Source organism: Leptodactylus fuscus, chromosome 11 (assembly GCF_031893055.1).
Source record: "Leptodactylus fuscus isolate aLepFus1 chromosome 11, aLepFus1.hap2, whole genome shotgun sequence".
Classification (NCBI taxonomy): domain Eukaryota; kingdom Metazoa; phylum Chordata; class Amphibia; order Anura; family Leptodactylidae; genus Leptodactylus; species Leptodactylus fuscus.
In genome coordinates this window covers 42,417,636-42,443,272 of record NC_134275.1, presented here as the reverse complement: position 1 = coordinate 42,443,272, position 25,637 = coordinate 42,417,636, and the positions used below count along the sequence as shown (strand labels likewise).

Genomic DNA, 25,637 nt, shown 5'->3' with positions numbered 1-25,637 from the left:
GTACTATAACTACAGCGCCACATAAATGTACTATAACTACAGCGCCACATACATGCACTATAACTACATCACATACCTGCACTATACCTACAGCACCAGATAACTGTACTATAACTACTACAGCACCACATACCTGTACTATAACTACAGCACCACATACCTGTACTATAACTACAGCACCACATACCTGTACTATAACTACAGCGCCACATACATGTACTATAACTACAGCGCCACATACCTATACTATAACTACATCACATACCTGTAGTATATCTACTACAGCACCAGATAACTGTACTATAACTACAACTCCACATATCTCTACTATAACTACAGCACCAGATAACTGTACTATAACTGCAGTGCCACATACCTGTACTATAACTACAGCGCCACATACCTATACTATACCTATATCACATACCTGTACTATATCTACTACAGCACCAGATAACTGTACTATAACTACAACTCCACATATCTCTACTATAACTACAGCACCAGATAACTGTACTATAACTACATCACATACCTGCACTATTACTACAGCGCCAGATAACTGTACTATAACTACAGCACCAGATAACTGTACTATATCTACAGCACCAGATAACTGTACTAAAACTACAGCTCCACATACCTGTACTACAACTACAGCACCAGATACTTGTTCTATAACTACAGCACCAGATAACGGTACTATAACTACAACATGACATATCTGTACTATAAGTACAGCAACACCAGATAACTGTACTATAACTACAACATCACATACCTGTACTATAACTATAGCACCAGATACTTGTACTATAACTACAGCACCAGATACTTGTACTATAAGTACAGCACCAGATAACAAGAGGTCTACAGACAAGTAGTCCCCGATATCTGGTTCCTTCCCCCCATTGTTCACGTCTCCTAGGTGCAGCCCCCACCCCCTATAGTCAGCAGTGAGGATCCGACCTGGGTTTGGAGCTTCAGCTCACACACAAAGGATCCCGGAGATCCGGGGGAGATCCAGTGATTGATCCGAGGCTCTCGCAGAGATGATCTTCCAGTTACTCCTCATCCCAGGACATAGTGCTCGGCTCTGCTGGGACACGCTGCTGGGCTGGGGGAGGGAGGCAGAGGAGACCCCGCCCGGAGAGGACGGAGAGGAAATGTTCAGGTCCGGAGCAGGGAGCAGCTGCTGCAGAACGTCCTGGCCTGATTGACAGCTGCGATCACTGACTGACGCGTCATGTATGATGTCACTGTGAGACAAGACTGATGTGTTATATCAGAGGCATGACGTCAGATATGAGGGTGACTGAAGAATAGCATACCTAATGATGTAAGAATGATTGACAGCTGCCATACATAATAATAATAATAATAATAATAAATTTTATTTATATAGCGCCAACATATTCCGCAGCGCTGTACAAGAGAGAGGTCTCCTCATAAGTATGTCATCAGTCCAGGTGCCAGAATGGAAAATCTACGCCAGGTAGGAAGTGGTGTAGGTTTCCATTGTAAGGTCAGGACCCCACGTGGCGTAAACGCCGCAGAAAAAAACTGTGGCGTTTTACAGTCAGCTACGAATAAGGAAATACTTTCCGAAACGCGTTAGCTGTCTTTCTGTTCATCGAAGGAGTGTCACCTAGATGTTAAGCATTATGCAATTTTAATGGAAGTATGCCAATAAAATGAAATATTTTTAAATAAGTGGCTGGTTGCTGGATTCACTTTCTAAAGGACTGTCTTGCCCAGGAGCGCCCCGGACCGAGGGGCTCATTCCGTGCACCGCTGTTTACATACAGGAACGTGAGTGTTACTAAAGCTGTTTTTTTCTCCATTATCACGGTATTTCTCTGTCAAAGTGGGCTGTAAATATTTTCCCTCCCTTTCCCCCGTATTTTTCCCTGGCACAGTTGTGTTTTACAGTCATTGGCAAGTGTTATACCTATGGGGAAGCCACCATGTTTCCATAGGTATAATTGACATGCTGCGATTTCCGGTTTTGGAAATCGCAGTTTTTACTGCAGAATGGGCATGGGGTTCGCTAGAATTCCATACACTTTGCTCTGACTGACTGACTTTTTTTTTTACCGCATTTCCATCCCGTGGGGCCCGACCTTAATGCCATCCCTCTACACAAGTGTAGAGTAATTGATGAATTTGACCCTAGGGTACAGATTTAGGGAGACTGCCAATAACTGTGCGCCTGGAGGGAAATGGACGTGAGCTTGTGTACATTCCCACATTATTTATACCAGATATTTGGTATAAATGGCAATAAATTTGGCGGGGTTAATACCTCTTCATACACTCACATGCCCCTTTTCATGAAAGCAGCGATTGTGGCACAGAAACGAAAAAAAAAAATGCCATTTTTTGTCCAAAAATCTTATTTGTTGGAAAAAATTGTACTTTTTATGCCTGATACACCAGAAAACTTCTAAGACTGCCCTTTCTTGCACCAAAGATGTTTCACGTTGTTCGTTCTGCACCTTTTTTGCGGGGGTGGTGACGTTTTGGCTGGAAACATTTATTATAACTTGCGCCAGAAAACTGTCATACTGGCACGAGTTATACATGCAAATTACGCCAGCTCCTGACTGGCCCAGATATTTATTTTGGAGTACAGGAGCGCACCTGATCTATTGAGAGGCGGAACCTCTTCATAATTCAGGCGTGCCTAATAAATTCCCCCCATTGTGTCACATGACCAACCCATTGCTTTCAATCAGAACTATGTAATGCTTCTTTTTTCCTGCGGAGGCGCTGCGAGGATATCAACCACTTGATGCCAGGTTCTTCTAACAGTTACAACTAATCCTGAGGCTCCTGGCAGCAGGATACTTTGTGATCAGCTTATTTTTGGCAGTGTCTTCTAACCAAAAGGGATTTTTAGACCAGGAAACACCTTAAGGCTAAAGCCCCACAGCAGAAAAGCACTGTGGGAAAAACCACGGCAGTAACACATCGTGATTCTTCCCGCAGCGCTTTAGACAGAAAGTTCACAGAGTTTTTCCTCAGCGGACTGTTTCAATTATACCTATGGGGAAACCGCTGGCGTTTCCGTAGGTATAATTGATATGCTGCAATTTCCAAAACCATGCTGGTTTTGGAAATTGCAGCGTGTCCGTAGGGCTTTTTTTTTTTTACTGCAAAGTGGGCATGGGGTTCGCTAGAATCCCACCCACTTTGCCCTCACTGTAAATTGGAGCGATTTTTCTCACAGCATTTCCACTTTGGGGTGGGCCCCGCCTAAGGCTGAGACCTCACATTGTGAAAACGCAGCTATTTTTGTTGCATTTTTTGAGCCAAAGCCAGGAGTGGAATAAGAAGAAGGTAAAAGTATGAGAACTGTCTATACAGTCCCCATTCATTTTGTAGATTTTTTTGGCTTTGGCTCAAAAAAAGTATCAAAAAAAGCTGCATTTCCGCAATGTAGGGCCTCAGCCTTAAAGTAGAGCTCCACAATCTTCACCATATAGTTATATGACAACATTGTGATGCCATTAGCCTGTGACCCCATTAGTGTTCATCTTACATTTCCCCTGATGGACCTTTCCATCACAATATATGACACTGTGCAGCACAGAAATCTCCAGAGTGCCTCAGCCCCTTTGTTTTGGGAGTCTGTGGGTCAGATACTGACTTGTCTCTATGCCACATCAGAGGATGAGATTGGGAGGAACCCCCCCCCCTTTAATTTCCTTGTTATTATGTCTTGCAGTGAGATGGCATTATAATGCAGGGCTGTCAGCTGCGGCCATTAATATTAATTGATGGTCACAGACCAAGCAGCTACAGACAGCAAGATTCAATTAGCCAGGACCTTGAAACAGCAAGGCAGGAGATTAACCCCTTCAGTCATCCTCCCTCTTACTGAAAGAATTCATCTTGAAATACTGCACCATGGAGCAAAAAACACAGACGAGTCTCAGACATGTCGCATGCAGCTGCGACTTACATGCAACTTCCACAGAAGTCTATGGTAAAAAGTTGCATGCGACCAAACTCCGTCAGGTGTGGATTATCTGCAACTGTCACATCTTACCTTAAAATGGTTTTTGTACAACTTCTGTGTAATTTTTTGGCGCATGACACATCCCACCGCTGCCGTGTATCTTAGGCCTCATGCATATGACTAATGGGGCATTCACACGCGCCCGTGTCCATCCACCTGCATCTCTGCAAGGAAACTATTTTTTTGGCCAGACACAAAGTCGACATGCAGGACTTTGTGTCCGGCCAAAAAAAAACGGTTTCTCCGCAGAGAGGCTGCATACGGACGTCAGCGGTTTGCTTTTAAAACCCATTCAAATGAATGGGTTTTAAAACTGAGCGCCGGGAAGCCGTTCCCTATGCAGTTTCCCCGGAGAATAGGACGGAAACCTGGTGGGCGGACATGGGCGCAAGTGTGAACACCCCTAAGTGTGTAGGCCAGTTTTTTAACGGAAGGTACATGGATCACATGGATCCCATTCCGACATCACGGGATAGGACATGCTCTATAATTATAGGAATGGAGCATAAGAGATTGGATGGCATACTCAGTCATGTGCAAGCCCCCCCCCCCTAGGGATACATGGCGACTTTAACTGCGACTCCTTTTGCCCTGCAACATCTGGATCAACACTACAGGGATTGTAGGGTTATAGGTTGGACTTGATGGACTAATGTCTTTATTCAACCTCATCTACTATGTAACTATGTAACTTTAGCCTTATATAACACCATTGCAGTGTATACGTACACAAGCACACAATCTCCAGTCTGTCCACTGGGGGCACTCTAATAACCACTTGTATCTCTCATACAAGTGAACAGAGAGACATACAAATGCATAGCACCTTTCTTTTCAGGTGGGATCCGCAAGCATCAGGTGTTAATTGTATATTCTATGGATAAAGCCATAAACACAGAGATGGGAGCCAGATGTGGCATCATTGCAGGTTAGTCACTGGCACAATCACTGGTGACTAATCCACTGCAATATACAGTAACAAAGTAGTAGATGGGACAAAAAAAATCCAATCAACGTATTACTGAAAAACCATCCAAGTGTCCAAAACCTACAGGAAGTCATTTTTTTGCTGCAGGTTTTGGTGCAATTTTGAACCTTTGCAATTAAAGATCGGAAACGGGCCCGGCAGCCGAGGTAAAAACCGTGGCAAGAATACAGACACTTTTGGCTGCTTCTTGCCATGGGCTGGTCTGCTGCAAGATAATACCAGCTACATGTAGCCATACCCTAAGTCTACTGTGAAGTGCTACGTGAGGGGTTGTACCAATGAGGTTATCCCCTATCAATAGGAAAAGGGATAACTTCATGATCATTAGGGGTTCAACCAATTAGACCCTCACCAATCCTGAGCACAGGCGTCCAGTTCCCCGTCCTGAACAAGAAACAGGCCGAGCATGAGCCCTGAACTTCATTCATTCTTTATGGGAGTGCCAGAGACAGCTGAACAATGTACTCCGGCATCATCTGCCACTGCATCAGGATGGGGGGACCAGACCCTTGTTTCAGGGACCAGTGGAGGGCTGGCAACTGGGACAACCACTGATCATGAGGTTAACCTTATTCTATTGATAGGGCATAACTTCAAAAGTATGTAGAAGCCTTTTAAGTGATGTATCTACAGACGTGAGTGGGTATTAAAAGCCGTAGTAGAAGCAGCATGCTACTGCGCATGCGCCCAGGCCATTTTTTTTAAGCAATGTCAGTTCGCGAGCACCGGAGGAAGACGGGAGGACATCGCAGAAAGAGGAGGCATGGATGAAGAAGACGGCGCACCCTGAATGCCCGCCCACCGTGGACGTTCGGTAAGTTTATCACATTCTGTTTTAGGGTATTATTTTAAAACGGGGGGAGGTTTAATATAACTTTTATGGTTCCTGAATAGCCTTTTTAAAGGCTATTCAGGCATATGTGGGGCTCTATCAGCATGATTTTGCTGATAGAGCCCCTTTAATCTTGATGGCCTGTCCTATGCCCCTCAGTCCCATTCTCTAAGCTGTGTCACAATATGTAAAGAATTGTGCTAGCAAATTGGTGGGTATGTCGGGAGTCAAAGCTCTACCAATCTGATGCTGATGGCCTACCCTGAGGTATATGGACCAACTTGCAGACAATGGCCTCTAGGAGTTGGAATAGAAACATAGCACCAAACCTTTTGGCACACAAATGCCCTGTTCACAAATCACACCACAGATGTGGCGCTGTTACCTGAATTGTGTATTTGGACGCCAGGGCTTGATGCCGAGGGTCTGATGATGCCAAGACTTCTGTGGTGCCCGGGAGATTTGCCAACATTCCTGGAGCCCGGGAGGTCCATCCTTCAATTAATGCTGTGTATTTCCATCACAGGTTTCACACTTTGCAATGAAGAGGGTGATTTTCAAGGCAAATCTGCTGCAAAAATTGCACAAATCGGTGCCGTTTTTGCAGCTGTATATTTTCTGTGCTGGAAAATCCACAACTTATATGCTCTCTTTAGACCTAACCTAAAGCAATCGGGTCTCTCTGCAGACAAGTGACCTCTTAAGGGGTTAATCATTCTAGACAAGCCACCTATGCCCTACTATAACACATGGTGGCTCTAGACAGCAGTCACACTACTAGCCACAGCGGAGACTTGGAGGTTATTTCCACTGCAATTATAAGTAATATTGAAAGACGTCCTGATAAACAGGAAGCATTAAATACTGATTTATCAGAATTTTTATACACAGATATGAGTTCATGACTCTGCCCAGCTCAGCGAAAAATTCCCCTCATCGATGCATTTTCTCTCTCAATTCCACATTCTCTATTAAAAGGAACTTGTCAACAGGATTAAGCACGGCTTCCAAGATATAATATGGTACATAGGTTCACTGCTCCGCCAAACACCACGCTAATGTCATAAGACCATATAGTAGTAAATTAAATCACTATTATTGTATTATTTAATACAATTCAATGTGTGCCGGCTTACGGGCGCTACACATTGAAATCAATAGGAGGCTTTTTAACCCATTGATTTCAATGTGTAGTGCGCGTGAACCGGCACACATTGAAGTGAATGGGATCTGTTTTGAGCGCTCACACTCTGACACGTGTATATGTGTCTGAATGCGCGGCGCTTTACTCCGTGGGAACGGAGCCTAAAAGAAGGAGCATTATACTTTGTGGAGGCCGCAATAAAGGAGATTATAGTGTGGAGGCCATGATGAGGGAGCATCATACAGCATGGGAGCCACCAGGCCCTCCTTGAATTATACTGTGGGGGCCACAAAGGGGACATTATACTGTGTGAGGGCAACAAAAGGGGCTTTAAACTGTGTAGAGTCAAAAGGGGGCATGATACTGTATGGGGCTTATTATGTGTAAATTCTGTCCTCTGATAGTAGGGAGGTATAACAGAGCTGGTGACCTCTATCTATCTATCTATCTATCTATCTATCTATCTATCTATCTATCTATCTATCTATACAATAGGGGTCAAAGTCCAGGTGTAGCAGAGCTGTTAGGACCCCCACAAAAAGAAAAAGGGTCTTAAAGGAGATGAGGAAACAACTGAGCAACTGTAAGACATGGGATACTGAATGTAATGGTGCAAGTAAGGTGTTGCCTTAAAATGGGGTCGAATATGCCAGGTTGACCATCTCTGATCTATATCCTATATGAAAGCTAAACCTTTAGTGTGCCTGTGCCCCATTATCAATAATATTCAAGTCTCTGTTCACACATTATTTTTTGGGGTTTTTTTGCATCAGGAAAGTTCACGGTGCATATGCTTATGTATCTATAGGGTCCATGCAGCCAGTGTATACCAAAAGAGAATACAGATGGTATGGTAAGGAAAACCATATACAGTATACAGCTCTGAATACCCTGACCCTGGATACATACAGAATGGAATATTTTGGTAAATAATCCTGATGTATATCTTCAAAGTGAAGAGTGAAGTCTGAATTGAGCCCAAACTGACTGTCCCCAAAAACATAGAAGCATCACATATAGAAAATGTATCCCGATACAACCATGGGTTGTGTAACACTGTCATCGTGTGGCTAAACCTAGTATTGCACACAAAATTGGCCAACAAAAAAGAAATTGGATGTAAACTTGGAGAAAACAATTCATATTGAGTGAGTCCATACTTCAGATATTCCTCAGTATGTTCATGGACATAAGAATTTAACAAGTTGAAATCTGGATCCAACCGCATGGAATATTATATACACTTGGTCATATCCGAAGTGTCACGTTATGGTGGAAATAAGGAAAATACTAGAAATGGTTGAATCTAATCAACACTTAAAGAGGACCTTTCACCACTTTTGGGCACATGCAGTGTTATATACTGCTGGAAAGCTGACAGTGCGCTGAATTCAGCGCACTGTCGGCTTTCCCGATCTGTGCCCGGTGTACAGAGCTTACGGTGCCGGTACCGTAGTGCTCTATTGTCAGAAGGGCGTTTCTGACCATTAGCCAGAGACGTCCTTCTGCCTCGCGGCGCCTATCGCGCTGTACTGTGGAGCGGGGAGGAACTCCCCCCTCCCGCTCCTGATAATACTCGTCTATGGACGAGCTGTGTGAGCAGAGGGAGGGGGCGTTCCTCCCCGCTCCACAGTACAGCGTGATAGGCGCCGTGAGGCAGAAGGACGTTCCTGGCTAATGGTCAGAAACGCCCTTCTGACCATAGAGCACTACGGTACCGGCACCGTAAGCTCTGTACACCGGGCACAGATCGGGAAAGCCGACAGTGCGCTGAATTCAGCGCACTGTCAGCTTTCCAGCAGTATATAACACTGCATGTGCCCAAAAGTGGTGAAAGGTCCTCTTTAAGTCTATGTCCAGATTTGCACTATATCTTATTAATATTCTATTGGGCTCTGTTCACATCTGCATTGAAAAATTTCCATTTTCTACTTTATCACAGGAACAGAACAGCAAAAAATACCAGATCCCTATCGTAATGGCAGTCAGTCTTCCGTTATAGGGTCTTTTGTTTTATACTGCACTACTTTGCCCAACATTGTTAACAGAATCTGCGGCACAGCCTACAGGCTCCAGTATTCATATGTGAACAGAGACAAAATTTGGTCTTTATTAATCCACAATGGTAAAAAATAAGTCTCTTATACATGACCCTAAAGGTCTCCATTTTACTGCACCCCTTCACCAGTACCCACAGGTAAAGCAATATTCTGTAAGGCTGAGGGTGCAGGTCCCCTCTCCTGAGGAGTGTCTGATGCTCCATTTGGTTCTCATGATCATAGAGCAGGTCATATCCTGATCCGTGTCACCAGAACAGATCAGAACCCCACCACCACCATACAGGTGATTGCACTCCGCTGCAAATTCTTACTCCCTACCCCCTTTGGAAGGTACACTTGGTGATGTATATAGGGCCTATATACAGGTATATGGCACAGTCACTAGCGGTCCTTAAGACTGAAAGCAAACTGCGTCATTTATCAGGACAGCGCACTAAGTAATTTACAATATACTAGATTACATTCCCATGTTCCATCATGGCAGTATTCATGGGGAACTTACAGGACATGGTAAAAAATACACCAAAATGCTCCTACACTGTATAACTTCTACAAAGAACTATAAATCAAGGTGTACAGCAGTCCTATGGGGGGGGGGGGGGGATTTATTAACCCACCCGTTTTGTGGCGGAGATAGGTGCAATCATGCCGTAACATTGGTGCATGGCACTTTCTGATGCCCAATATGCAGCACTTTGTTCATTCTGTGCCTCGCTGGACACTTCTGGCTGAAGTGGGGAGGATAGTAAGGGGGGCTGGGGCAGGGACCACTTGGCCTGATAAATTTGGTGATGAGATAATTCTCGGAACTTTATTAACGCTGGCGTAGGAAACACCAATATTAATAAATTCCCCTATGTGTATAACACATTCTTGAATACCTGCCTTGACAATCCTGGAAAACGTGTGTGCGTGCAACTTGTATGGCCAGAAGTTGCTGGCAGACCAGATTGTTTTTTCTATTGCAAACCCTTTTGCCTGGAGAGGGGTTTCTGCTGTGCAGTTTATGGAATGATACCCAGATTTGCTGGTGCTGCTACAATTGTTTTTCTTGAATAAAAAAAATAAATAAAATAAAATATAAATATATTTTTTTAAAAAACAGAAAACGGGGTGCGGTTAATTTCACCAAATACTCGTGCCATTTTTTTTTTATGTAAAATGTTGGCATACATGTACTCATGCCATGAAGCAATGTAAGGAAGAATAAGAGGAGATGTCCAAAATGTCCAGTAAGGCTATATTCACATGACCGTGTGCATGTATGGTTTATGAGAGCAAGGACCCATTCATTTCATTAATGAGCCCCGGCTAGAATACAGCGTTATGAGTTTTGCATCCGAGCTCACGGACCGTTTCTATCTGTATTTTTAAAGGACACAAAAACATAGTATACCATACTTTTGTATCCTTCCAAAAAGAACCCCCCAAAACAGAAAAACTTTTCTTTTTTTCTTACATTGATGACCATCCGTTTGCTTCCTTTTTTTGTTTTTGTATCCACTAAACTCATGTAAAAAAAAATAAATAAAAAAATTGTGATCTGAATAGAACCTTAAAGGGAGTGTGTCACCAGAACCCAGTGTTCCTCCGCAACCCCACAGACAGATTAGGGTTGCTTGAATCAAATGCTGTTTTCCCCTTGTGAATCGCTGCCACTGTCGCCAAGGTGCCACTATGTCAAAATGCACACAAGCTCTTTGGAGCAACAAGGATGTTCCTACTTACCCCTTTTGGAGCAATAACTTTCTTGCTCCAAAGAATCCGTCTGCATATTGACAAAAATGGAGATATCTCAGCAATGCAGGCAAACAGTGTCTGATTCCGGTGGCCCTACCCGATCTGCAGGGCTGGCACAATATGCAGGTTCTGGTAACCCTAACCCACTTATCTGCGGGTTCTGCTGACAAACTCCCTTTAACCACAGGCCCTTATGTTGAACACAGTAAAAAGAGAGTGTCTAAAACCTTTAATAAATGTGCGACAGGACATGTATACCATTTTCGGTGCATCTTGTTTTATTCTACTCCAAACACCACCTCATGTCTCAGCTTCTTGTAAATGTGGTCACGTTTTTTACGGCGGGCGCAGCTTTGGCGATGTTTGTTACTATACCACAGATGAAAAGCAGCAGAGCCGGACCACGGGTCTCACTAAACATGCCTCTTTTTTTAATGAAATATATTACAATGTTGAACACTTTTAGCTCCACACAACCTTTTAGAAAAAATATAAAGGCAGGGACTGTTCTGTAATAAAAAGGACAGTGGGGGAGGGAAGGGGCAGAATTTAGGAGGAAAGTAGGCATTATATAGCTGCATGAACACAGTGATACAGCCGCCATGGGTCATATATATCCCCCCTATACATGTCAGGGGGCATTCATATAGCTATCCATTATGTCACTGTATTCGTACACCATAACAGGTATATATAGAATGGGCTCATCAGAGTGACCATATTGTTATATGTGAGCATAGCTGGTAACCAGGCCCATATCCCAACATGGATATTGTGGCATCACTGTGCCAATGCAGCCAAGTGTAAGGCCAGTGCCACACGACCATAATATGGGCACATTTTTGCACCCTTATTATACCCTCAAGTCTTAGACCAATGGCAGGTCTAATGACTGACTAGTTTGGGTTATAAAACCCGCTTTTAGGTTATGCATGTGTGAAACTAGCCTTAGGGCTAATTCAGACAAAAGGAATATGGTCACATTATGACCACAACTCCCACCCTGACTGCATGTCTCATGAACCGAACTTATAGCATATAATAGTGCACAATTGGGTCATGAGATCTACGGCGAGATCAGGAATTGCTGCCATAAACAAGACACAATCACATTGCTCTAGTCTGAATTAGCTTTCATTCTCAATTTAAAGGATAATTTGACCATTATCACCTACCGATAATGTTGCATAACTTTACTTATACATCATGTATTATACTCCAGTTACTTCCAAAGCTGCATTCACAACATGGCCAATTTCTTCAAGCAATCAGGTTTGGTAATTTTATATATTACTGTTGCCCCCTGCTGGATTGTTGCCTATATTGTGCCACTTCTCACAACTAACACAGTTGTGCGACTTCCTATCATGAAACTCTTTTAGAGCTGTGACTTGGCTGCAAAAACAAAGTCAAGTCAGACATAGTGCAGGTGAATTGCAACTTCCATTCAAGTCTACTGTCAAAAAAAAGTTGCATGCAACTCGCAAACAAAGTCCAACAGATTTGGATTTTTGCTGACAGTCACAATGCAATACCATAAAGATACATTTAAAATTTTTGTCGCGCAACACAGCAGCAACAGATTCCAAGCAGCAATTGGCAAAATGATGAATGCAGCTTTAACTGTGACTGGAGCATAAACCAAGATCACTGCAACATTACTTTCAGTGGAGCTTAGATCATAGGCACAACTCACATTTCTTCTAGGCATGGTTTGGGAGTAGTCATTTAATCCCATTCTTGTGTCTCTATAACTAAGGGAACCCCATAATATAAAGCAGTTCCCCGGTAATCCATCAGTGTAAACAGCAGCTGAGATAGATGTCACCTTCTGCTAAGGAATATTACCCTATGGGTAAGTGGCCCCGTAATAGGCCCCTGTTCTAAATTTACCCTAAGCATTAAATATCTAACAAGAATACAATAAAAAAAAAATTCCAGACATTGGCTCAGTCATGAAGCTGTATGAGACAAGGGTCCTACGGACAAGGGGGCGGTACCTGCGGATCAATGAACGAAACAGGAAACATAAGAATTCAAACTGGTTTCATATTTGGCCAAATGTCGAGAACAACAGGGACAAGATGACAACCATGTATTCAATGAACGAGCTAGACACTTATGCAAGAAATTTGGTTTTGGCAACTGAAACAAATGGCTAAGTGGCCAGGCTTAATTCTATAGGGGGTCTGGCCACTAAAGGTGCTTGGTACTGAGAGATGATCTGCAGCTTTAGGCTGGGTCCACAGGGGACATGTATGCCGCTGATTTCTCATTGCAGGGTTTATGCCACCGGCTAACAACATGCCAAAGTCACTGGGTAAACCTGCAGCATAAACTGACATGATGCAGCTTGAGACACACAATTCACAGCATGTAGATGAGATTTAAGGGTAAGGCTACACAGCAACTTGGGCTGTGACTTCAGTCGCGGATAGCAAAGATCACTGAGCCGCCTGCGACTCCTTCACCCATGTGAGTGACTGTGCTGTGGCTTCTGGCCACAAACAAATCCAGCAGTGTGCCATCTTTTTTGCAACTCTCACATGGGTGAAGGAGTCGCAGGGCAATATGGCGATCTTTGGTTGCGTCCAAGATCACCACGTGGCCCTAGCCTAAATCTCATCCACTTTGCTGCCACCAAACATTGCAGAGAATCCCATGTGGAGCCAGCCTTAAAGGCCCAATAAACCCAAAGTAAAAAATAAAATACATACTATACATGTATGTAAGATAAGGGAGCAAGGATTGTTATGGACTTCCTGTCATTTATCCCCTTGAAGAATATCAATTTCGGCTTCTCTCTGGTATGAAATGGCTGATAACAGCAAACCGCACAGTAAAGGTATACTTTAGATTTAGTGTCCTTTTAAGTACATGTGACATCACACTTGTTTTGATTGACCAGACCCTTTAGAAGCACAGAAATGGGGGTCATGCAGAGTCCATGAGCGGAAAATTAAAAAAAAAAAAAAAAAAAAATTTAAAATGAGACAGTGCCAGGACCTGGCAGATACAGTATTAAATAATGAACCAGAGGATTGCACTCCAGACAGGAACACATGGTTGTACGCCCGGTCTCATCCCAGTACTGCACACAGTTCCCTTAGCAGGGTCATATGAAATCCCTACAGACATCTTCAGAGCCAGAGGCCGAGCCCTGCATGGAGATGAGCGGCTTCTGGCTCTGAAATCCACATAAAATATAGAATCAGAAAGACGTAAAGCAGAGGAAACGCTTCAATATACTGCATGGTATAGAGGACCTTGTAACATTTTCTGAAGTTGAGGTCCAACCAGCTGGTGTGCTCGGTGGACTATGGTGGTTCCTGCGGCACATGCTGCAGTATCAGCATGCTGCAGGAGGGTTACAAAGGGATAGTAAAACAAATAAAAAATATGAAGTGGGGAGAGATGTTGTAGCAGGACTCGGCTTTATCCAGGACATTCTACAAGATTCCTCATGAGGTATGGTCAGAAACTACCACTCCTTTTTCTTTTCGTCCATAGAGACCCCACCAGGTCCCAAGGCCACCACTAGGAGAAGTCCGCCGATGACAGACATGGTCTGAAAGAAGTCGTATTTTAGGAAGTCGTGCATGGGTTTGTAGGCAGGGATGCTCCAGAAAGCGTTGAAGTAGACGTTGATGGCAAAGAGCCAAACCACCAAAGTCAGGGCTGCCAACTTTGTCTTGAAACCGATAGCCACTAGGATGATGAGGGCTGTGCCCACGATGTTCTGCAGAATCTGAAAGGGGCAAGAGGAACGTCATAACTGAAAGAGGCATTTATCATGAAACCAGGTGAAATAGGAAGGGGTTGCAATAGTGGCTTGGACTTAAAGGGGTTGTTCTAGACCCAGACGTAGGATAGGCCACCAGTATTGAATCGGCGGGGTCTAACACCTGGACCATGCACTCATCAGCTGGTGGAAGCCATATAAAGTAAAAGGCTGGAAGTAGCCATGCACTATTCAAGTGACTGGAAGCAGAGATACAGTTCCTGGCACCACCACTATAATATACATCTCCGTATACAACTTATAGCTCTGTACACTGTAGTAGTGGCACCGGATCACTGCAGCTCTGCTCCCATTCACTTAAAGAGTAGCAGAGCAGTTATCAACCGTATACCTTGTATATGGCTTCCGTCAGCTGAATAGTGAAGGTTTTGGGTGCCTCAATCTCAGACAACCACTTTAAAGGATTTCTTTTGTACTTTGGTACTGAAGGCCTAACCTTAGGATAGGTCACCAATATTAGACAAGTTGAGGCCCAACTCCTGGCACCCCTACCAAAGAGCTGCTTTAAGGGGCTATGACATTCAGGCAAGAGCTGTTTAGGCTTCAAACACTTTACCAAAAATCTAGACTTACCGAGAAGAAGCTTGCGTCAAAGTGCAGCAGGGTCATGAACATGAGGACGAGCAGCACGCGCCCCCCAAGCTGCATGTACTGCTTCGGGGAACTCTCACCCATGGTGGGCACTCCGGCAAACATGCTTTTTCCTTCAGACCGAGACTCGGCCAAAAGTAGTAGGAGTCCCCCTCCTAGAGCCAGGTTCCTAGAGAAGAAACAACATGACCTTGGATTAGCTTATAACAAACAGGACTCTACATAACAACAGGAAAGTAACGGGGTCAGAAACTGTGGAAGATTGTCAGTAACTTTCAAATCTTTAAGATTTTGTCTCCCCTGCCCAGCGATTGGCCCCTGAAGTCCTCCCTCATAGGACAAGACTTGGAGTACACACAAGTCAGTGTGCTGTGTAATGGGGGTGGGACAAGGGTCCAGACTTAAGAAAGCTTTCTGTTCACTCAGAATACAGGAGGCCTTCACATGTTACTATACCCAGATACAGCTGAATAACATGTCCCATTAAACTACACAGAACTATTTTTTTAGTATCCAGATACAGGTTTGCATTCCAGGAACCTGCGGGTACGTTTCAGTATATCTTTACAGACTAGGTACAAAAGGTCAGATCTGTGGCCCTAATCTGAGCAAAAACAGGAGATCGACACCGTGTTTAGAAATAACATGCAACAAAGGTGAACCTATACAGTGATATATACCCCAAACCTATAAACCTTACACAGGAAACCCACTAGGAAAGATGGGTAACAACCAATAGAGGTGATACTGGTTTTCACCCAGCTTTCCCAGGAACAGATAAACAAGATGAGCTGTGATAATAATTTACCTATGTAAGCACATGTATGGAAAATGGATAGAATACTGTATATGGAAATGGAGGATGTATGGTGGTAGGTAGGGGTAGACATACCTGGTGACGTGGGCACAGATTCAATGTACTCACCTCATTAAAAACTTCAGGTCCCACAGGATACTGTATGCAATAGTCTGAACAGAAGAACACACGTATTAAACAGATAGAATATGGAAGCCATTACTGTACACACTCAATGTTGTGAATGACTGGGGGGGGGGGGGGGGGATGGAATGGGGGGTTTGAAATACTGGGAACAGCACCCTGCTAGTGTTACCGATGCTTCATTAAAGGGATCCTATCATTAAAGTACAATTTTTTGTGACTAACACATAGGAATAGCCTTAAGAAAGCCTATTCTTCTCCTACCTTTAGATGTTTTCTCCGCGCCGCCGTTCGGTATAAATCCCAGTTTTCGTCGGTATACAAATGAGTTCTCTCGCAGCACTGGGGGCGGAGTACTCAGTATAGCACTGGGGGCGTCCCCAATGCTGCCAAAAAACTCTCTCCAGCGCCGCCTCCATCTTCTTCAGGAATGGTCTCTTCACGCGTCTTCTTCCAGCACTGGCGGTCAAACTTCTAGGCCTCGGGCAAAGCCGACTGCGCGCGCATGCCCACAGGCCACAAGAAACTGGCCACTTACTTACTGTGCAAGCGGCCATTTTTCTTGTAGCTGCGGGCATGGGCAGTCGGCTGTACCCGAGGCCTAGAAGTTTGACCGCCAGAAGATGTGTGAAGAGGCCGTTCCTGAAGAAGATGGAGGCGGCACTGGAGAGTTCTCTCGCAGCATTGGGAACACCCCCAGTGCTGTTTGAGCGCTGAGGCCCGCACCCAGTGCTGCAAGAGAACTCATTTGCACTGACAAAAAACAGGATTTATACTGAACGGCGGCGCGGAGAAGACATCTAAAGGTAGGAGAAGAATAAACTTTAAGGCTATTCCTACGTGTTCGTCACATAAAATGTGTTTTAATGATAGGATCCCTTTAACTGCTAAGTGGCTGCAGGAGATTACAGTCCTAACAACCACATAGAAGTGAATGGAGCGCTGGTCACATAAGCGCATTGGTGGTCCATTCACAATGAGGCCTAAGGGGGATTCTCGGTCCCACCTCCTCTTGATCACTGGGAGACCCGGAAATCGGATACTGTCCTGTGGATGGGAGATAAGTGTCCACTATGGCAGAACCCCTTTAAGAATACAACCATATCCTCACCTGCATAGCTATGATTCCAAACAAACCAAAGCAGGCATATTGTACAAAGTTTCGGCTCAGGACCAATATGCAGCCACCTGGAAGATACAGATGTGGGTTAACAGCACAAAGTCAATATACGACATAAGAGATGTCCTCTGATGTTTGGATCTTGCACCCATAAGCTTGTACACGAGAGTATTACATATAAGCAGCGGAGTACTGATCTCAGCCAGGCTGTGGTGTATGCAGGTGACACAAGATATCCTGGGGGTCTTTCCCGCTCCACTATCAGATCCCTTATGCTCTATATGCACTAAGATATTGTACAAGACTAGGATCAGCCACGTCTTAGCACAGAGTCATTTGTATACAGTCCTCTGTGAGATGATCAGACTTACCCAGCTGCCCTAACAAGTTAATAAGGACAAAGATGGTTGCCAAGACGTAGCCGCAGCTCCACGTGGCTTCTATGTAATCTCTCTGCTCACTCCACTGGAACCACATGCGGATGCCATCTTCCAGGAATGTGCTGATAAGACAGAGGCGAGCGATGTGGGGTAGGTACTGCTTCGTGACCCGCAGGAACTGCAGAGACAATGTAAAGGGTTAATCCTACTATAGACACAAACAAACAATTCGGGGGCAATTTAAAGGAGAAAATGTAAGAAGAAATGGCCTGCCACGCTCCGGAACTACAAAATTACTTCTTTATTTAGTCCATTAAAAACAGATCCACATAGAAGACATCAGAAAAAGATAGAAAAGATACACATGGTGCTGTAAAAATCGCTTACGCGTTTCGGGGGTAAAAAGACCCCCTTAATCATAGCTGCTATGATTAAGGGGGTCTTTTTACCCCCGAAACACGTAAGCGATTTTTACAGCACCATGTGTATCTTTTCTATCTTTTTCTGATGTCTTCTATGTGGATCTGTTTTTAATGGACTAAATAAAGAAGTAATTTTGTAGTTCCGGAGCGTGGCAGGCCATTTCTTCTTACATTTTCTCCATTGTGGACGTCCTCGTTGGTCCAGAGGCTGGTCTAGCACCCCGCAACACTACAACTTAGTGGTAAGAAGCAATCAATTTTTCTATCATTGATTTGCAATTTAAAGGGGCAGTTCCCCAATGTGCGATCCCAAAGTGATCCAGGCACAAAGGGGTATTGTATGGGCCCATGTTACAGACCGATTCAACACCCCCTTACCCTTTCTAGCTCACTTCTATAAAGAATAGCCTAATATACACAATTAAATGTACAGACCAAGGGAGGGACGGATTTCGTAAAATTCTATGGGGATTTCCAATCCGTTTTGTTCTGGTGACACAGAGCAGGATAAGACCTACTGTATATATAATCATCTGAACACCCTCTTGTATGCCACACTTGGTCATGTGCAAGGGGCCTAAGTCCTGGCATGCAAAGAGGAAGGGAACCCCTCTGCTTTTGGGCAAGGCTTCAATCAAGCTCCTTGGCCAGCACTTTAGGGTCATATACAGTTAATGCACTTCCATATTATTAACTTACATACACAACATATCAGCAACCCCCAAATCTAGCACCGGCATGCATCATAGTATTCACACTTTACAACCTAGCTGTGTTGTGTCTGGATCAGAGCTGTGAGAGGTGGTAAGGCTGCCCATATGAATTAGATCACGTACCTGACTGACAGCTATTCCTCCAAACCCCTACACAGACATGCATGCTCAGCTTGGACTAGCATTCCGGTTTTGTTTAATGATAAGAGGAGAATTGCAGCTTATGGCCACAATTTACAAAAGGATTGGGAATGCCAGGATCCAACAGCCCTATCCTTTACTCCCCGACATCTGCCACCAGAGCCATTCAGGACAGCACCATACACATTAAATGGTCAACTGACCCTGCTACAATTGGCAGAAAGGGTTAGTCTCCACATAAAAAAAATAAAATCACAGCAACACTCAAATAGAGCCGAGCTGCAATACCAGGCATCACCTACAGACAGGGGGGCACTGGACTAAAAATTGCAGCAGTTTAGGGATTATGTCTCAGGCATGCACAATTCTCACTCCCACTATAACAGGGGTAGGGAATGTACGGCTCTCCAGCTGTTGCAAAACTACAACTCCCAGCATGCATGTGAATGGAGCATGCTGGGAGTTGTAGTTTCACAGCAGCTGGAGAGCCAAAGGTTCCCTACCCCTGCACTATAAGATAAACTGTGATACAAAGGGTTAGATTGCTTCAGCTTCCCAGTACTCAGGCAATGCCATGAAAGCCGATATTCACACTACGCAGTCAGAACATTCCAGGTCGTACGGATCAGTTTCTTCTAAGACACATAAATATACTACAGCAGATTTACTAACACTGGCATAGAAGAAAGCAGTTACACCAAACAGAAAGGGCAGCGTAGTGAGTGCAATACCCACTTTTGGATTTGGCCTCTGAGGTATGAATGGGCTGTAATGAAGTTATAGCTAGTATTGGCTGGGTATACGGTATATTAGTCAATCGCAGTTTATGCAATGCCAATTCCTTTACCCCCAAGTGAACCCAAAAACAAAACAACATTCTAAAAGATTCACAACACCGGTGACCATGCCCCCTAGCGGACAGCGAGGAAAGTACACGTCACTATCACGGCAGCACAATCAGCTCCGCTTCAAGGCCGGGGACAGGTCACGGCTTGGTCTATTTTCATCTGCAACATGTTGTGCGGAATATGTCTAGGACACAAGTCACACTTGGCATGCAGCACACTCTAATACTTAGCACTGTGGTGGCTTCTAACACTAACCGCTGCTGCCTGGAAGAGAAGGGAGAAGGAAAGTGTAAGAAGGCAGCCCCAAAATACAGATAGACACATGATGCAAGTAGATCCCTGTTTCATAAGGATGGGTATGCTCATCCTGGCCCTCCTGGTTCATGCACAAGTCACCACTGCAGGACATGGATCCCTATGGGCACTATAATGGTCACGACCAAAGGGGTTGCCTTAAGATGGTCATAGATATGAGATTCTATTTCTTCTGAGATCAGCGGCATCAGTCATCAGTTAGCCACTTATCTCCATAGCCTCAAGCTGAATGGCCAAGTTAACGGTCATATAGAAAGCAGTACCCCATATGCAGGCTCTATAACACCATATGGTGCCCACTTACATGGCAGATCCCTCGATTTACTATTGACAGGAGCCGGGTAAATACAATCTGCCGCACGCCGCTCCATACGGTCACCACAAAAAGTAAAGAGCAAGCAAGTGCTAGAAAGTCTCATTAATGCAGCATACGACATAGTGAATCAGTGGGTTTCCAGGAAACCGCCATGATGAACATCTGCCGAGCGTCAGCGCAGATAACAGATAAATATTTAGTCACAGACTAGTTAACCCTTGCCAGCCCACAACAGATTGGCTTCAGATACGACACACTGAACTTCTAGAGTCCTCCTTTTAGGACCCTCACGTGACAAGATGGCAATAGCTGTGGGTCAAATGCTTGTTCAGCTGACAGCTATTCCTCCAGACTCCGTACACATGTAAGTGTCTCCCTTTGGAGGATCTACAGTTAATTTCATTAGGCACTGTGTAATGCTTCCTTTCCCCTGTGGAGGCACTGCAGGGAAACTGAGCACTTGTTACCACATTCCTTTACAGTTTGCAGTTGACCGTTGGGGTCCAAGCAGCAAGAAATACTCAGTGGGGAGAAGGGAGATCCAACAAGAAAGGGGTTGTTCAAAGTGATCCGTCTGTAAAGTGCACCATACAAACCAGCATGTCCAGCATTCAAACTGGGCCCGGAACCTTAGTGGACCCATAAGGCGTCTGGTCCCAATATTAGGGGACCACATACAAAACATTATAGTTTGGGGCCAGGCGCACATTTTGCATTGAACCCCTGGAGTTGCACCTCTGGCAGGAAGAGATAACCAGAGAGATTCCCCGTGTATTCACATGGAGATTTGTTGCAGAAATTTCTGTGACTGTCCAATTCATCTGCAGGGGTCTGCTATGTAGTCACAAGACAGATCTGGGTCCCCCATCTCTTACCAGTGAGGGGTCCTATCAGATAGAACACCTTTCAGACTGAAGCCCCCTGGAGGTACAGAAGGGGCAGCTAATTGCCCCAGATCCTGCTGCTGACATCTCCCAGGGGAAGCTGTGGCCGGCCAGGTATTTCTAGTACAGCAGCCACTAGTGGAGAAATGGAGTATTACATGGTGGCCAGCTATATAATACATGGACAACTCCTGGCCGCCAGAATAGAAGGTGCTCCATGGGGTGGCGGCTTTTGTTGTGACTCATATTGAGGGGTCTTGAGTGAGGACCCTACTCTAGGTCATCGATATGCCTTAATGAGTCATATGGACAGGGTTCAATCTGGGCCGCACACATCAAGATGGTCAAACTGGCAACATGAAATAAATCCCAGATGGCATTGACTATTAGTTGGATTGGGTGCACTACTAATGCTGCAATGCCCAATATTGAGGAATACAGTGCAGATATATTGCAACGTCAATGGTTTGCAGGAAACGCGGTTCGTCTCGCGCCCAGTGTCCTAATCCGTGCCTCTGCCAGGTTAGCCAGGGATAATGATGAGCTGGATGGGGCCCAGACGTACAATTACTGAAAACATTTATATAAGGTTAATTAAGTAAATCCACAAGAAGACACTGGATAAATACGAGGGAGACATCACACCTGACACGTACAGACAAGCGGCAGGCTCTGGCCCGGCCCATCACCTGGCACAGGATGCCAGCTGTGTAGAGTGTGCCCTAACCAAGCATGTCAATGGAAGAAGGTGCAAGAGTCACATTGTGCAATCCAGACTACCTGCATACATATAGGGCGAGATGGGCGAGCTCAGGTGCCCGTAGATCACTATACTGGGAGGAGACCATATGAGAAGATGACCACTAGCCCCATAAGTGGGACCACACAAGGAATATTAGGGGAAATGGGATCAAGGACAACCTCAACACAAGATTGAAGAATGGTGCTGGGTGATATACTCACCTTATTAACCTGCCCCTGGTACGATAAACAGAGCACTGGCCTAATACTATATACACAGTGCCCAGATATTACAGCCAGTCCTACTATCATACTATATACATATCCATGCCCATATACTGTAACTAGTTATGCTCCGAAACTACATAAAGCACAGTCCTGATACTATACCCAGATAAATATACTCATGTAGGGCCATATACTATTACCAATCGGTGCTAAATACAGACAAATGTCTGATCATATACCTAACTGGTGCTCATATATTACCAATCATATCATAATACTATATGCACAAGTCTATACATGTATACTGTAACCAGTTATACTCCAATACTATATAAAGCACACTATACCCAAATGTATATATATTCATGTCTGACCCTATACTATTACCAAGGCCCTAATACTATATACTGAGTGCTGCCCTGATGCTATCACCAATCAATCCAATAATACTACATACACAACACCCAGATAGATAGATAGATAGATAGATAGATAGAGCGAGCCACTGGATGGAATCATGTGATATACCTGGTAATGACCAGATATTACGCCCAATGATCCTTTGCTACTGCCCACCTGGTGCCCAGAGACTGTACCCAACATACCCCATACTACCAGTCCTGCTCACATAATATGCCACCTACTAACACATCAATGTCCTATTGCTATACCCAATGATGCCCTTATACCATATACCCATCACCCCCTGGATACTATATTTTCTTCTGTCCAATAAATACCCAGCATGGCCTTTGCACTATAAACATGTAGCTACCCTATATCCATGCTGGTGCCCTTGGACACACGTGAACCCCACTAATGCCCTGGTACACACGTGAAACCCACTGGTGCCCTGGGACATACGTGAACCCCACTGGTGCCCTGCCAAACCAGAATATACTAGGCAAATCAATCATCAATAATACATAATGACAAGCTAAACTGATACAGACTGAAAACCAATTCACAAACTCGGCACAGAGATCTGCTCCATGGGCGACAGCTCGCCAGTCTGCCCGGCTACTCACCTCATAAGCTAGCGCTTTCTTCTCTATAGCTCAATAGGAACATATGAACTACCTGGATAGAATATCGCCCAGCGCACAGCCAGAATGGGGGGCATACATTAAGGAACAAACTGGTCATAATAGGAATTATCTTCAAAAGCACTGCCAACTGTCACTGTATAGTGTGAACAGGGAGATACTCTGACACCTGCTGAGTATAGCATGGCGGTGGTCTGAGAGGAACTGGTGACCTCTAAGTGCCCATGCCATGTATACAGCATCTTGTCACGATCTAATGCCAACCTGGCAATGCCTATTATTCATGCCTAAGATTTTACCAACCTTAGCATTGAACGCTGGAACTCAGCAAAGATGCTATTGAGATTTTGGATAAGGTGGCAGCCATAAAGTTACCATATATACCAAGCCTTAGGTGCCCAGTCACTAGAATGGTAGGAAAGAAGACCACCAGCCTCTCTATATCATACCCAGTCACTACAGTATATGCAAGACTCCGTATGTCCTCATCCAGTCTCCACACTAGATGCCAACCTCTCTATACCATCCCCAGTCACTACACTGGATGCCAGCCCCTCTATACCATCCCCAGTCACTACACTAGATCCCAGCCTCTCTATACCATCCCCAGTTACTACAGTATATGCTGGACTGTCTATACCCGTAGCGGCGAACCTATGGCACATGAGCCAGAGGTGGCACTCAGAGGCCTCTCTGTGGGCACCCATCTATGAAACAGATTATACTGTGTGGGGGCCCTCATTATTTATATCACACAGTATTTGTACTATACCAGACGTGATATTAGTACAGGCTGTAATACCATTGCACGGTCTCTATAAAACAGATCCTGTGTAAAGTAAATTGTCAACATTAATTGTTCAAAGTTATGCCAAAGGTAAATGTCTACCTTCAGTACAAAATGTTGTTTTGTATCATTGAAAGCTCTGTAAAGCCCCATTCACACCACCGTATTTTACGGGTCCATTATTGTCCACAATTGTGGATTTGCACAGTATTACGGTTAAATTGCTGTGTGTTGCGGGTTTTGAATTGTAGCTTGGGCCCTCCATCTCCAAAAGGTTCGCCATCAATGAACTATACCCTCCCCAGTCACTAGAGTGGATGCCATTCTGGCTATGCCATCCCCAGTCACTACACTGCATGCCAGCCTCTCTCTACCTTAATTGCTATGTAATGTCAGTCTCTTGCCCCTTACCCGATCACCCTTCTACCTGGCAGCCTGCCTATAAGCACATCTGTATGGTAAGTGCCAATCTGTCAGATTCAGCTGGTTGCCATAATAAGCAGCACTGCCCCCACAAGTGGTACATGGCCCCTGGTCACCCCCATGATGCCCACCACCCATCATGTTGTACTGAGCACCCTGGTACATGGCCTCCGGTAGCCCACCTTATCTTGCACTGGGAATCCTGGTACACGGCCCCCGGTCACCCACCTGATCTTTAACTAGGCACGCTGGTACATGGACCCTGGTTGCCACCTGATGTCCACCACCCATCATATTGTACTGAGCACCCTAGTAAATGGCCTCCAGTAGCCCACCTTATCTTGTACTGGGCACCCTGGTACACAGCCCCTGTTAGCACACCTGATCTCTTACTGGGTACACTGGTATATGGTAGCTCCCTGATGCCCACCATCCATCATGTTGTACTGAGCACCCTGGTACATGGCCTTCGGTAGCCCACCTTATCTTGTACTGGGCTCCCTGGTACATGCCCCTGGTCACCCACCCGATCTTCTACTGGACACCCTCCTAATGCCCACCACCTATTATGTGGCAGCAATGCCCAGGATGACCCTTGGCACAGGGGCCCAGTTGCTGGTGTCCTCTCAGCTCTGCAGTGTGAGCCCCCTTTGATCGCTCCCGGGGCCAGTGCCCTAAGCCAACGTGTCACCTAAGCGGGACCCCCAACCCTGCTCCCAGGGCCCCGCTCCATGTGTCAGCCCATCGCCGGGCCTTTACATGTGCTGCAGTCGGGCAGCGCTGGTTGTGACTCCGGGACGAGCAAGGTTTGGCCCCGGGAGGGACAGGACGAGGCGGATGAGTCTCACCTGATCCGCGAAGTCCTCGGCGGTGCCCATCATGTCGTTGTTGCCCATGATCAGTGCCGGTGTCGGGCTGAGTCTCGGCCCCTCCTCCCCGGACAGCAGCTGCTACTCCCCGGCCTGCCACGTAGGCCAAGCCTTAAAGGGCCGAACACAAGGGGCGGAGAGAAGAGAAGGAGGAGGAGTGGGCGGCAGTGGGGCTAATGCTACAGGGGAGGGGGCAGATACAGGAGCTAATGCTACAGGGGAGGGAGCAGATACAGGAGCTAATGCTACAGGGGAGGGAGCAGATACAGGAGCTAATGCTACA

General features: G+C 45.2%; 2 protein-coding genes across 2 annotated transcripts in view; both read right to left on the bottom strand.

Moving 5' to 3' along the window:
- Positions 1–1,131, bottom strand: part of LOC142184851 (beta-1,4-galactosyltransferase galt-1-like) — a 48,376-nt gene extending 47,245 nt beyond the window's left edge. Inside the window, exon 1 of the mRNA XM_075259960.1 lies at positions 970–1,131. The gene's annotated coding sequence lies outside the window, so the exon portion shown is untranslated. The remainder of the gene's footprint in view (positions 1–969) is intronic.
- A 10,065-nt stretch (positions 1,132–11,196) lies between these two features.
- On the bottom strand, positions 11,197–25,475 carry SURF4 (surfeit 4). Its single transcript, XM_075259969.1, has 6 exons — positions 25,334–25,475; positions 17,613–17,799; positions 17,233–17,309; positions 16,107–16,150; positions 15,164–15,350; positions 11,197–14,536 (listed from the first exon to the last, which is right to left on the bottom strand). Exons 1-6 carry the CDS (start codon positions 25,379–25,381, stop codon positions 14,270–14,272), a joined length of 810 nt encoding a protein of 269 aa, XP_075116070.1. The 5' UTR covers positions 25,382–25,475; the 3' UTR covers positions 11,197–14,269.
- Between the last annotated feature and the right edge of the window lie 162 nt (positions 25,476–25,637).